Source organism: Lepisosteus oculatus, chromosome 13 (assembly GCF_040954835.1).
Source record: "Lepisosteus oculatus isolate fLepOcu1 chromosome 13, fLepOcu1.hap2, whole genome shotgun sequence".
Classification (NCBI taxonomy): domain Eukaryota; kingdom Metazoa; phylum Chordata; class Actinopteri; order Semionotiformes; family Lepisosteidae; genus Lepisosteus; species Lepisosteus oculatus.
The window spans coordinates 26,627,236-26,641,542 of NC_090708.1; the positions used below are offsets into that span (position 1 = coordinate 26,627,236).

Below are 14,307 nucleotides of genomic sequence, written 5' to 3' on the forward strand. Positions count from 1 at the left end.
CCAGCTCACCCAACATGATAGGCCACTGGGGGTAAACTGAATGTTCTCATTATATAATAATGGAGATTAGTCATGCAGCAGTATATCTATACCCAGGGACCTGCGGACATACTAAGAGAGTTTACTGCATGCTCACAAAGGCCAAATTTCATTTTACCAGAAATGTAATGTCTCCTCTGGCACTGACCAGCTATCAACAGCATTCAAGAATTTCTTCTACGTCAATGTGTCAGAAAGTGTTTTTGCAGCTTTCAATGGTCAGTTATGAATTGTGTGCAGAATAGATGGAAGATAAATTTGAAGGCAAGAAAAGTAGTTTTTTTTCATCGATTCTTCCTGATCTTAACTCATTATATGTTTTAAATGAGAATCAGGATGCCCTTATGCTGTTGTTTCTCTTTTCAGTGAGGCACAAACCCCGTTTTTCTCTCAGGCCTGATCTGCAATGGTATGGCCAAGACGTGCTATCCCACAGTCATCTTTTCTTATAGACCAGGACACAGAAAACAAGTAACGTCTATGGAACTGGTGCAAACCTCCCCCCACCCCCACACACACACAAGCACAGTCAATTAGTAGAGGGCCCCAGGGCCTGCGCTGTCTTCTCACTCAGCACTGTGGGTGGAAAACAACTGATCGATAATCCTCTCCACTCGGAGGGGAGGAGGCAGGGATGTCCTGTTCTTGCAGCCCCCACAGAGCAGAACCCCCCGGAGACAAACCCTCTTGCTGTCTCCACACCCACTCAGAAGCCCCGGGGGCACCCAGGCAGTGAAGGAGGGTGGCTGGGATGCCAGGTGCCTGCCTGTTTCTGCTGACGGCGCACTGCACAGCTCACAGGACTCTTTATTGCTACTGTTAATTTGATCCAAATCCACTTAATGGGGGTTCCAGTCACCTAGTTTCGGTCTCAAACACATGTTTTATACACATGTATACAGTTTAGGGAGTTTAGGAAAGTACCTTACACATTTAGGTGTAGCATCGGGGTGCCCCATATCCACAATCTTCAGCTTTTGCAGCCTTGAGCCCTGGCTTCCATTTCACACCATTGGATGATTTTAACATCCTTCCATTTTCTAACCACTTTATCCAGTTCGAGGTTGTGGGGGAGCCCGTGACTGTCATGGCAAGATATGGTTAGGATATACCATGGACACCAGTCCATCACAGACTTGCACACTCACGCCAGGGCAAATTTCCCAACTAACCTACCAGCATATCTTTGGACAGTGGGAGAAAACCCATGCGAAACCCATGGAAACATGGGGAGAACATACAAACTCCACACAGACAGCACCTCAGGAATTGAGCCCAGGGCCCTAGCTCTGCAAGGCAACAATGCTGGCCACTACACCAGAGTGCAGCTGATGCTTTTAAGAGTGGAAAGTATTACCCCAGTCCAGATTTACATTATATCTTTGCTCCACCAGTGTTTATGTACAGTGTGGAACATATTTTGCAGCACACATATTCTATTTAATACAACACTACAATGCTTTCCTACTCTATTGGCGACTTACAATACAACTAGCACTGTCCTAACTTGTGCGCACCTTTGTGATGATACAAAACACTGCACCACCATTCTTCACTTTTAACACAAACGTCAATCAAAAACAAAGCATGTATGCTGCATTATTGTCAGTTGCAGACTGTGTACCAATAAATATTAATATAAATCGAATTATATCTCTAGGTTCTTTGCACAGAACAAGCAGAGCATAAAAGCATATTGTGTCAGACCACCCTCTAAATAGGCAGCTCGTGAGGTCTGAGCACATGAAACTCACGATGGACAGCAAAATATAATGCAACTAAGTTTTAATTCAGCACAATCTCCAGTACATACCAACAAAGACCTGCTCTAAAACAACCAAGTAACCAAGCACTGCTAAATCCCTAAAAATCCCAACCATTCCTAATTAGCCTCATGTGAGAATATGGCTCTTAAGCCCTCCACCAATTAACTCATTAACCTCATGTCAACCTATACGCAGGCTATAGAGGTTTTTATTGGCCTTAAGTGGCAGGACAGCTTTTTCTATCACCCTCACTCCAGATGGCCAGCTGCACAAAATTAAACAAGGCTCAAACCCAGACCTGAGGGATTTCATTTATTTACCCACGAAAGAAGAAAGGCTGGTTAGCCAAGGGAAGCATTTGAAACTTTTCCCAGGAAAGTGAAAGGAAACTCGGTTTGCATTTCTGTACCAGCACCCTCTGCAGGTAGCAGGCAGGAGCTCTATATCACGAGCAAGCTGTTGTTCAGGAGTACCTGTGTGTCAAGGTTCGAGCCTTGTTAATGTACTGAGTCAAAGTAATGTGGCCTAACTCATACATAAAATACTTGGATGGCGCAGTGGTTAGCATGGCTGCCTTATAGCACTGGGTCCCTGGGTTCAATTCCTGGGGGTGATGTCTATGTGTAAGGTTGTATGTTCTCCCCATGTTTGTGTGGGATTCCTCTGGGTGCTCTAGTTTCCTCCCACAGTCCAAAGACCTACTGGTAGATTAATAGGATTCTGTGAAAAATTGGCCCTGGTGAGAGTATGGGTGTGTCTGTCTGTTTGATGGATAGGTGTCCTGTCCAGGGTGTACCCTGCCTTTCTCCCTTTGCCTGCTGGGATAGGTTCCAGCTCCCCTGTGACCCTCAACTGGATAAAGTGGTTGTGAAATGGATGGATATAAAACAATTTTCAACCCTTAGGATCAAGGAGCTCTTGACTTATAGGAGGGTACCTACTTCATCCACTACTGAGGCACAGAACCAACAAGTGTCATCGGAACTTGAAGGTGTCAGAACCTCATTCTGTGTCATTTCTTCTACAGCACAATGTCCTCTCACCATATGGGGGTGTTAGTTTGGAAATGCTGGTCCAGAAGGAAGAGACCCACCTACTTGGTCCATGAACACCAATTCCAGCAGCAACCTGATTTTGCGTTCTTTCATCCCAGTACTGACCAGGATCAGCGTTGCTCAGCCACTGAGATCTGACCAGAACAGGTTATGGGATGGTAATGCCATTGCTTTGCTCACATCGTGACAATGCAGAGTATCACATCGACAAGCTTGTCATGGCCAGCAACCGAGGAAGAACACAAGCTGACTCTTTGGCCTCTGACAAGCAGTTCATTTGTTTCTTCAAATAATTCTTGTGAAAATTCACCATGGTGAATTTGTACGGCATTACCTCAGTTTACCTACAATAGGGTTTTATTATGTTGTTGTTTCAGTGATTCAAATTCTGCTTTACTATGATTTAATTGTGATACATTGCTAACTAATTTTCTCTTTTACCATGGTATACCATTAATTTCTACAAGAACCTGGGGCTGGGTGCGAGACAGGAGAAAGTCAAGGTCTAAATGAACCACAGGTGCTGGGTGGAAGCACCGCAGACACCTACTTCCGGAGCCCAGACAAACATGCCTGCTCTGGGTGGGGAAGATCTGACAGAGACTGTGCACAGATTTCTCTCTCCTTACAGGCACCTGGGAGAGTGAGGGAGAGGCCAAGACAGAGGCTGAGCAGGTGGGCAAAGATGGAGGCCAGGAGACCACAAGAAAAAGTGGAACGTCAGACACGTGACTGTTTCACCCACTTACACAGCAAAATACAGAAAGAGACAATCATTTCAACTCTGAGGTTGTGGAATGGAAGTTATTAAATGAAAATTGGGAGGGATAACAATGACAAAACAATCTCACCCAGCTGTCCTCATCACAGTCATTACAAAAATGAGCTACACTTCCTTGCGCTTTTGTCTCAAGCATCCCTCCTCCACCCCGTCTGCACCTTGTAGCTCCCCATTGGTCCACTCAGTCTGAATGGGGTTCGAGCCCTCTCGTCCTCTGGTCAGGAGGCTGCCCATTAACCAAGCGGGTTTAGCAAAACCTTACATTAGTCATTTTCTAACTGCTTCTTCCGATTCAGGGTTGCGAGGGAGCTGGAGCCTATCCCAGCAAGCAAAGGGTGTGAGACAGGGTACACCCTGGATGGGACGCCAGTCCATCGTGGAGCACACACAGACACAAATACACACACACTCACACCAGGGCCAGTTTTCCTAGAAGCCAAGTAACCCACCAGCATGTGTTTGGGCAGGTGGGGAACTGGAATGTCTGTAGGAAAGCAATGCAAAACCAGGGAGAACACTCAAACTCCACAAAGATAGTACCACAGCTCCAGTATTGAACCCATGGCCCCAGAACTGGGGGTGAGGCAGCAATACTAACCACTGTACCACTGAGCCAAACCCATCCTAACATAATAATTCAAACATTCACATGCATCCAATTCTTGGATGTGGTTGTCCCTCATGAATTACAGTTAAAATGCTTCAGAGGCCCCAGTTATTGTCTCATAGTAAAGTTCAGCTGGCCTCTTGGTCCCATTTCATTGTTGCCAAAGTTTCTGATTGCCAAACTATGCAAATAATTCCAGTCTTACTATTTTGTAAAGGAACAATAAGTTTATTCCATGCTGAAACAAGAAGAAAGAAAACTCAACGCTTCAGCCGTGGAGTCTTCTTCAGGTGTAAGCTATTATGTATTTTGTTTATTGTTGATGTCTTCTTTTTTTACGATCATTACAAGGTGACGTTAATCTCCTAAAAGCAATTACTTTACTGTGCTCTGATTCTATGTTATTGTTATCAAATGTGAGTGATTATCCACATATCCAACTGCACCTCCTGTTATTCAGCTTAGAGGTTGCTTGCTGAATGAAGTGTGAATTTCGAAAGTCCCCATTTCCTTATAGAGGCATCCATCCACCCATTTTTGGGAATACGGGAAGAACATACAGACAGCAGACAGCACCCCATGAATTTAGCATGGGAAGCTGAGAGGCAGCAATTCTAATCACCATCACCACTTAAAGCTATATCTTATTGTTATGGTTCATTCAGATAGTTAAAGGTGTGGAATTATGAAGTGTCTGGAGAGAATGTTACTTTTTCTTGTATTGAAGCTTTTTATAGGGGATTTACCACATACTGATCAAGGCAATTAGAACTTTTACACCATGAGGCCCAAAACCTACCCTGCGTGAGTGAGAATTTGACAAAATAATACTTATAGAATATAATATCAATCTAATATGGATAATAGGCACATTATTATTCTTATACATACTGTACATTTGAATATGTATGATCCCTGAAAGGTGAATACAGATGGGTCTGGTTTATATCCCGTGCTTAATGCCTTGTCCAGGGACTCGACAGCAGTACCTGCACTGAGGAACCGAGCCCCCCTAACCTCAGTTCTAACCACTATACAGCACCCCCTAAATTCAATCAGCAAATATACTATTCTTCAAATGAAAACACCAACATTTCCCTGTGAAAATATGTGCGTCTGCCAGGCATATTTCTGTGTAGCAATGCGAGATGCCTCTAACCCCGCAGGACAGTGGGCTCATGCCTTTGGGAAGCGGATTAAAGTTCAGGATGTTGGTGGGGAGGGGATCGCACTCAGATGGGCTCAGAGAATCTGGCACAGGGGTGAGGCCCAGCCCTTTCTTCGCCACGACTCTTTCGCCAGACTCCCCGCAGACCCCTCCGGACTCAGATTACACAGACGGCAGGGTGTGGCCACTTTATTAGGAAGTCACTGAAAACTTCAGAGGAGGCACACTGAGAAAATCCTGTCAGGGCCCTGATTTCCCAGATGACTTTGAAAATATAAGATACAATAATCCTAAGTATAAAATGACTTAACTTTTAAAAAATGAAAATCCTTTTCCCTGAAGTAGGAGTCATGACATACCTCCTTTAAGCTGCTTTGCATTAACATCCTTCCATTCAAGGAACACTTAAACAGAAAAATAAGGAGAAATGTAAGACATTTAATATAACTGGGCACTGATGTGTATTTGGTCAGCCATGTTTGTGAAAACTGGACATGATAATGAACACTCAGGGCTCTGCACACGCCTGTCAGGATTCACAACATCAATCACTCAATTTTGATTAAGCAGGTGTGAAAAACCCCGCTTATCAAGCCATGTGTAATAGATTTGAGGCCCAGGCAGCTGCCTCTAATCCTGACAGTAGTTGAGAGCAATTAGATGTGCAGTCAGTGATGGCATGGAGTGGGCGAGACTGATATTCATCTCTGGGCAGAGTCAGTGCCCCTGTCCGTGTGCAACTCTGAGTTGTGAAAAAGATTGCCTGCCTGCCCAGCATTCAGTTCCAGGACAACAGCACAGCAAAGTGTGGTAAAGCTGGATCAAGTGTGGTAAATCACAGCTGAAACCAACACAAAGGTAACGCATTCTATGAACAGTACAATTGCCCGATCACTGTGCAAATTTACCAGAAAAGTGATCTGAAGGGGTCTTGTGACGTGGAGCCCCCTTTCCAGACAGGAAGCACAGTGCACCCCATTGTATCACTGACATAGGAGTGCCCTGCTTTTCAGCCTGGCCACCAACCCCAAACGTCCCCTTTAAACTTTTCATTCATTACAAGAGGTACATCAAAAAGTTATTTTGGACTTGCAAAGAATATATATTTTTGGTGTTTTTTTTTAACGCCTTTCTCCCTCACTGCTTCAAAAGAGGAAATGCTGGAATGCTAGTATATTGTATGAGGTCATATGTGGAACCTGTAATTATAGCAGCACTGGCTGATGGCCTAATCTCTCCCCAGATGTGGCTGATCTCTACGTCTTTTGCATACTGTGCATGATGTGGATCTGTAGGATCTGTAAACAGTAAAGAGGAACTGATTAGGGTTTGCAGCATGATCCTGTCTCTGTATGAAGTGACAATCCATTAAAGGGTTAGTACTTAAAAATGGTAAAGTTTGCTGAAAAGGGAAAATACTTTTTAAAAACATGTTTGTGTGCGCCTCCTTTTCCCTGTTTTTCCATTTTACATTTTTTCTGGGAAGATGTGATACAGCATATAGCCAGAAAACATCTTCCTAACAAAGAAGACAAAGTAATTAAAGTACTGTTTTTCCATTTTGCATTTTTTGTTTTTGGGCACACGTGATGTATAGCCCGAAAACATCTTCCTAACAGAGAAGATGGGGTATTTTAAATCCTCAAAAGCACTGACAATGTTGACATATAAGACTTCTGCGAGGAAAAACACCCACAAATCAGCAAACACAGGTGGGAAGTACGTGGAAGTGCTGTTAAAGCAGAGAACGGGAAGGTCTTCTTTAGACAAAGGGTTGTGGGAGCATGGAACAAGCAACCCTGCCATGTGGTTGAAGCTGAGAGCCTGGCTTCGGTCAAGAAATGGCTGGAGAAGATCCTTGGATCAATAATCTACTGCTAAACAGGCTAGATAGTTTGAATGACCTTCTCTCATTTGTAACTATGTATTTATGTTCTAACAATTTAAATGAGGTCATCTCTGCGCCTCTGACGCAAGTCTGCCTGGTTATCCAGGGACACATATGCACTACAGTCCTAAGGCCACGCACAAGCCCACACGCAGCACTAAATCTCACAAAGATTTCCCATAATGCTGCGGGACCCAGAAGGCGGCCACACAGGCTGGTCCAGACGGTGTGGTGTGTGGTTGCTGGGCTGTGGTGGGAAGCACTCTCACCCATTCCTGTGCAGGCTCAGTTTCACTGGTCCAGAGCCAGATCCGGACTGCTGACAGCACATGTCTCCCTCTCCTTCTGGCACGTCCCGTGTGCACACACACGTGTCAGTGTGTGTTAGGCACACTTGGAGTTGGCTTGCCGTTGGATTTTTTCAGTTTTGTAGACCATACGATGGACTTCTGCTGCGCTTTCCGTATTATGATGACGCCTTCCTGGGCTCTAGAGAACACTGCAAGATGTCACTCATGCACTCTCTCCTCAGCATGCCATTAAAAACAACTGTGTTATCAGAAGCTTAAAATCTTATTTAGCATATCACCTTTCAGTAGAACAGTTATAGCTATTGTAGTCCAAAACGGATGTACAGAAGCTGCTTTGCCATTGGGACCTGGTTTGTTTAACTGATTAGACAGAAAAGCAAATTGATTGTAACCAAATACAATCTGCTTTAACCCACCCATCCATTTTCTTACTGCTTTCTCACTGCCCATACAGGATTGTGGAGGAGACACGGCCTATCCCTTCTGTTTAAACCCAGCCCTGTGAAACTTAATTTTGTGTTCTCATCTGCTTGCACAGCTGTTGAAGTAATCAAAACGGCTGTGAAACATAAGACAGTTATTAAGGATTTTTTGAAAATTGAATTTTTGGGGAAAACGATCATGTCTGTTAACGCCTTACTTTTTACATTGGCAGCACAGCTCTACGGAAGGCAAAATGCTTCATTTTCCACGGGAATAAAGGCTGCAGTTTATCTGGGCAAGTGCATTTAAACGGAGGAAAAGGAGGCACTTCTTTACACAGAGAGTTGTGGGAATCCTGAACAGGCTGCTCAGCTGTGTTGTTGAACCTGCCTCTCTGGCTTCTTTCAAAAACAGCTGGACGAAATCCTTCGATATCAATTAGCCACTGAAAAAACATTCTCTAGAGGGGTTGAATGAGATCTTTGAGTAACTGACGTCTTGTTATTAAACCGGCGAATCAGGTTGCCTGCGGTTGTGTTTGAGGGCCACGATGGGATGAGCTGTAGGACTCGGCACACAGTGAGGACTGTGTGGATGGGACGCAGATGCGTTTTTGAGAGGAGCAGAGAAGCGGTAACGTTAGGCCGGAGCTCAGCCCTGCAATGTGGATGGACAGGGGGCTGGCTGTTGCTGGGGAGGGGCGACACCTTGTGTGTTCCGGGAGATGCAGACAGCGGTGGAGATCAAGAGACCCAGGCAGGGGCTGACGCTGAGCAGGCATCCCCTGCAGGAAGCAGCCCACGTGACTCCAGGCCGAGCGCCTTAGGAGGGGCACAGCCGCAGGCTAAAGCCATGATTGTAACCTACGTAGCTATGAGGCCACATAGCTACTGACTTACGTAGCTCTCAGTAGTAATCTCGGTTCCCAGCGAGCCAGTGGGTTTTCGTGGAGAGCAGCACAGGAGCTGCTCTGTGGCTCGTGCTCCAGGACTCCTCGGCCAGCCACACTGTCAAGCGGAGCCCGTGCGATGACAGGGGGAACTCCGGCATGCGGACACGCCCGCGACTCCAAGATTCGGACCAATCGGAGCTCGCCCTCCCTCTGTCCGAAGCAGCTGGCAGCAGGGAGAGGTGTGACGTGGGGTACTGTCACCGTGCCAACCCTAGAGCTCTTCACAGCTGACTCCAGGACCACGCTCCGCGGAACCCCCACTTCAGTTACACCCGCCAGCACACAGTCAACACAAGGCAAAAAGCAAACTAACACTCCCCCAAGCGCACGCACAAACAGTAGTTTCAAGCACAGCTGTGCAGATAAGAACGTGAGGTTATTTTGCTCCCTGGCCCAGACTCTGGCTTCACAGGGTGATTTTACATTGGCGTACATAAATCAAAGATTGACGAGCAGACAGCTTCTGCTGCTGCAGCAAAATACTGCTGGGACACTTTCACACTGCCCCAGAGGCAAAAACTGCCTTTCAGCTGTGGTGTTCTGTAGATGTTCTGCAGCAGGTGGATGCAGAAGTGCAAGGAGTGTATGAATGCCTTTGTGTGAAATATCATATATCTCAGGCTTTCTGTAATATAGGTTTGTAGCTGAACACCACACACACCCAATATATACATATGTGAAGAGACGTGCACAGAGCTGTTGTTTCGTGCCCTCCATACCTAGCGTACCAGACTGCATTCCACTCCACTCGGCTGTGAATTTTACTGATCCCCACTCACTCCTGAACAGGCACGGCTCTGTTCTGTGTGCGTTAACGAAAGGCAAAACGGAAACCGGTCACGCATCTGATCATCTGGGATATACCAGCTATCTTGCAATCACAAGACGATCAATAGCCCGCTTGTCCGGCTCAGGAATCACAAACAGCAAACAGGCGGTGGGAAACACAGGCACGTGGCCTCGGGGATGCGCGCCGCCGCTTCAAGGGCAACAGAGCGCCGGGCTGCGGAATCAGCGTGACCTTATCGATTCGAGACCATAGACTGTCTGCGATTGGGAAAAAAACTGCGCCAGCAACGCAGACACGGCGTCTGGAGCTCTGAATGGCCGCAAAACACACACACACACGCACACAGCAAAGGCCCTCTGATGTTAAACAAACAAATAAAAAAAAAAACAGGGGTCGTAACTCTTGCTGGCTCTGCTGGCTGCCTTTGAGAACAGCGCCGAACGTCAGGTCTTCCCCCCCGCCCACCATCTCCAAATTACCCCCTCCCCACTTTCAACTGCCGAGCAGGTGTTCAGAGCCGCGGTGTGTCAACACGACAAGGTGGGCGCGCTGACAACGTGCCAGCCCATCCCAGCCGGGCAGCCGAGACCTGCCAAATCGTAATGAGCGGAATCCACTTCAAATCAAGCCCCCAGATTCCGAAATGCAAAGCAAACGCAACATGATGGCCGTGTCTCCCACTGCCCATATCCACCTCTGCTGTTACACACTTCACTTCTAACTCACACGGTTGTAATAGCGTTGCGTGCCCCAAGTTTTTCCGCGCCTCTCCATTCTCAGAGCTAGCTTACCCTCAAGCAACCGTGCGGACGCTAGGGAGAGAGACGGAGAAAAACAAAAGAGCTGAGCGATGTGGTTTCGGATTAAGCACGAACAGCTACCCAACAGCTGAGCTGACGACAAGAACGGCCACAGGCATGTCCGAGGAACGAGACGGAGCTATCCCGGGACTGGGAGGAGGTATTGCCTTGCGCACTCCAAAGGCAGGGATCGCTGCCCAGAATAACACGTGTAGGAAGCAGTTACAGGGCTGTCAAAGGAGTAACGGAGGAGAGAGGAGGGGTGAGCGAGAGATTGTTGACTAGAAACTTTTGAGGATCAGCACATCGCAATTTTGGCCCGAATTTTAGTGTATCGCTTTAGCCACCTGTCCGCGCTGCAATCGGGATGATTATACTTGCCTAACAACAACAGGCGTGCCACCTGCTTTCTCGGTTAATAGTAGATTTGCCTACACACATTGGTCCGCCACCAACTCCTGCAGGTTCTAAATAAAAACGAGACAACGGAAACAAGAATCTCCCACTCGCAGTCAGTGCTTCGGGGATGTCATTTTACTCGGCAAAAAGCTGTGCCTTTAAAGCTGGTTAAAAAACAAAAGTGTAGTGGAAACACGACTTCTGCTTCCACTTCAGTGAAATGCCCTAAATACCTCCAGAAACGTTGATGTGGTGTAGGGAATTGAAAACAAAAACACAATCAAGAACACTGCAGAGCAAGAACAACATTTATAAACCCCGCTAAGAGCGCGGAGATGCGTTAAATGCACTCAGGTGAGATGCCGAGCTCGGCGCGCCTTACCTGCCTGGTGAAGAGAATGGCCGCGTCATGGTGCTCCTGGTGGTCGTCGTCCAGCGGGTTCTGCTGGTTCTGCCACTTGCAGAAGCTCTTCAGCGTGGCCGCGGCGTTCTTGCTGATCTCCAGCCCCTTCTCTTTATCGGTCACCACCACCACCTTCACCACCGACAGCCGGATGGGATTCTCGATGCTGGCGTGGCCGTACAGCTTGGAGGCGATGGAGGCCAGCGTGAGCAGGTAGTGCTCGAGGTCATCGCCGTACTTCTGGGTCATGGACCCGTCCGCCACCAGGAGCAGCTCCACGTGCCGGGCGCGGGACACCGAGCGACGCGTGCGCGGCCTCCCCGGGGGGGTGTGAGCGAGTGGCCGGGCGAACCACCATGCCTCCTCGCCGTGCGCGTCGTGTCCGTCGCGACCTCGACCCCGGTGGCCGCCGTTCCCCAGAGCCCTGTGATGTTGTTCCGCTTTGCCCGTTCCGCCCCGGGTCCCACAGCTCTCCCCCGTGGACACGGCCTCGAAGCGGAAGCTGTCCCGAGTGTAGAGGTGCAGAGCTCGGTCCGATTCCTCCCTGTACACCCCGTTCTCGTGTCCCTTCGCCCTGAAGAGGGGTCTGAGTGTGTACCGGCCGTGCCTCACCGCAAAGAAGCCCTCCAGCCCGCCACACAAGTTGAACAGTGCCAGTGACTCCGGGCGGGAGTCCACCGTGCCACGGTAAACGCACTCCTTGTGCGGTGGCCGCCCGTGTTTGCTACCCTGCAGCGCATCCACATACTGTGTGCTGAAATGCGGGGACAAGACGGACTCGTCCCTCTCCAAGTCCAAGAGGAATTTCTTGCCGTCCGCGTATACTATATAGCCAATCTTGCCGTCGCCGTGGTAGATCTGGTCGATGCTGTGAACGATGCCGTGCTTCCTCCGCGGTCCATGTCTCCCTCCAGGTGAGGCGGCGACAGGTGGCGCGGCGGTGCGCACAGTCGGGCTGGAACCCGAAGCTGTGGCGCTGGCGCGGAGCTCCATAACGCACAACAACGCGAGCTTAAAGAGCAGCATGTTTCCTCGAGCGGAGAAAATGCAACAGAGAGCTGTCATCTCCAATCTCAGAACGGCGTGTTTATGTGCCCTCTACCACCTAACCTCGATTAAAATCATAACAACAGTTTGCGCAAAAAACTTGGGAAAAGACCTGAAGGTGTTGGATTTTTGCACATTGCCCCTTGATACTCGGACATACCCACAGAACTCATGAAAAGACGAGTAAGCAAAGGCATTGGGGCAGGGGGAGAAAAGGCAAGCAGGAGGAAAGGGAGAACTCGCGGGGACTGCGCTGAACTTTTAAGACAAAACACAAAGTTCCCTCTTAAAAGCGCTGGAGAAAACGAAAAGTCCTGCCCATCGCTGTTTCTGTCTCTTTCTCCCGCCTCCCTCTTCTCTCTCTGGGCGCTGCGGTCTGGTCTGTAAGAATCAAAGTGCGGAGTCAAGTGTCGCTGAGGCTCCGAGGGATTCAGCGCCGAATACGCCGCGCTCAGCGACACCCGGAATCTGCTCCCATTCCCGGCGTCCCCGCCGCCGCTCGGAGAGAGGAGAGTTGTAATCTGGAGATGAGGAAAGGCTGAACAATGCCTTTATAGCGGAATGTCATTCCTGTCTCGGCTATTTCAGCAATTGGCCAAGGCAGTGAGAGAGAGAGAGAGGGAGGGAGGGAGGAAGGAGAAATTCCAAACAGACAACCACTCCTACAATTTGCCGTCTCGTTCAGTCAGAGAGAAAAACACACGAATGTTTTGGTTGGAAATACGCAAAACAGTTTTACCTTCTTTGCTTTTAAAGAGGAAGGACCTGGCATAAACAGTCAATTCGTCGTGGTTATCGTCGCTACTCGCCGAGTTGATTTTGCCGTCCGCGAAGCTGTGACCGGGTGTCAGTGTTGGGACAAGCGCAAGTTTGTTTGAGATTCCCCATTTGCTTCTCCTGATAAATAATTCTTGTACCGTCCAGCATATAAAGTATTTTGGTTGTCATTGTTATATTTCAAATTTAGATATTCCTTTCCCACTATATACTGTATATACTTTTTTTCTGCAACTCTAACCTGTCCATCTCAGAATGTTGAGCTGAGAAAGAGGTTTTTGCCTCAGCATTAGCTTGAGAACAGTGAGTTCTAGCATAAGACAATAGAGTGTTTTAGAAAAAGCATTAAGAAGTTAGAACTCATCCTCTCTGTGGCAGTATTAAGAGTTGAGTCAGGTGTCTCTGTCTGTATTAAAGTGAAAATTGATTCTTGTGTTAGTATTAAGAGACAGAGATATCTTTGTAAGACACTGTATGCCGGTGACCTGGTTCTGTTGTCACCCACAGAACAGCGGATACAGCAGAGCCTGGCACTGCTGGAGTGGTACTATCAGACATGGGCACTGATAGTCTGTTGGGTTTTCTGGAATAAAACAAAAACTTCACATATCAAAGTCAACAAAATGACACTGTGCAATAAACAACACTGCCTCATCCACTCGGACATACTCACTAAAACTCAACATAAACTGGAATGGTTCCGGGTCATAAAAAAACAGTACAAACTGGCAAAATATCAGCGTGAGAAACAATAAAGAGAAGCAGATCCTGTTGATATACAGGTCCAGTGACCACAGCCTAGACATATATACTGTTCTTCACAGGCAGACCTGGCATTTCGGAGAGGACAGACTCAGTGTCCATAGCCAGGACATAGATACAGTGTGACACAGGCAGACCTGGCTGCCCAGAGAGGACAGGCTAAGTGTCCACAGCCCGGACATAGAAACTGTGTGGCACAGGCAGAACTAGCTGTCCACACTGGACAGGTTCAGTGAGCACTGCCAGGACATAGAAACTGTGTGACACAGGCAGTCTTGGCTGTCTTGAGTGGACAGGCTGTGCTCCCAGTGTCAGCAGGGAGAAACAGTGACAGAGCGG

The 14,307-nt window shown here is 47.8% G+C and overlaps 1 protein-coding gene across 1 annotated transcript in view; it reads right to left on the bottom strand.

The window, feature by feature from the left end:
• Positions 1-13,008, bottom strand: part of LOC102694374 (A disintegrin and metalloproteinase with thrombospondin motifs 5) — a 28,687-nt gene extending 15,679 nt beyond the window's left edge. Inside the window, exon 1 of the mRNA XM_069197766.1 lies at positions 11,362-13,008. Within this exon, the coding sequence (XP_069053867.1) occupies positions 11,362-12,447 (1,086 nt within the window). The 5' untranslated portion in view covers positions 12,448-13,008. The remainder of the gene's footprint in view (positions 1-11,361) is intronic.
• Positions 13,009-14,307: the final 1,299 nt, after the last annotated feature.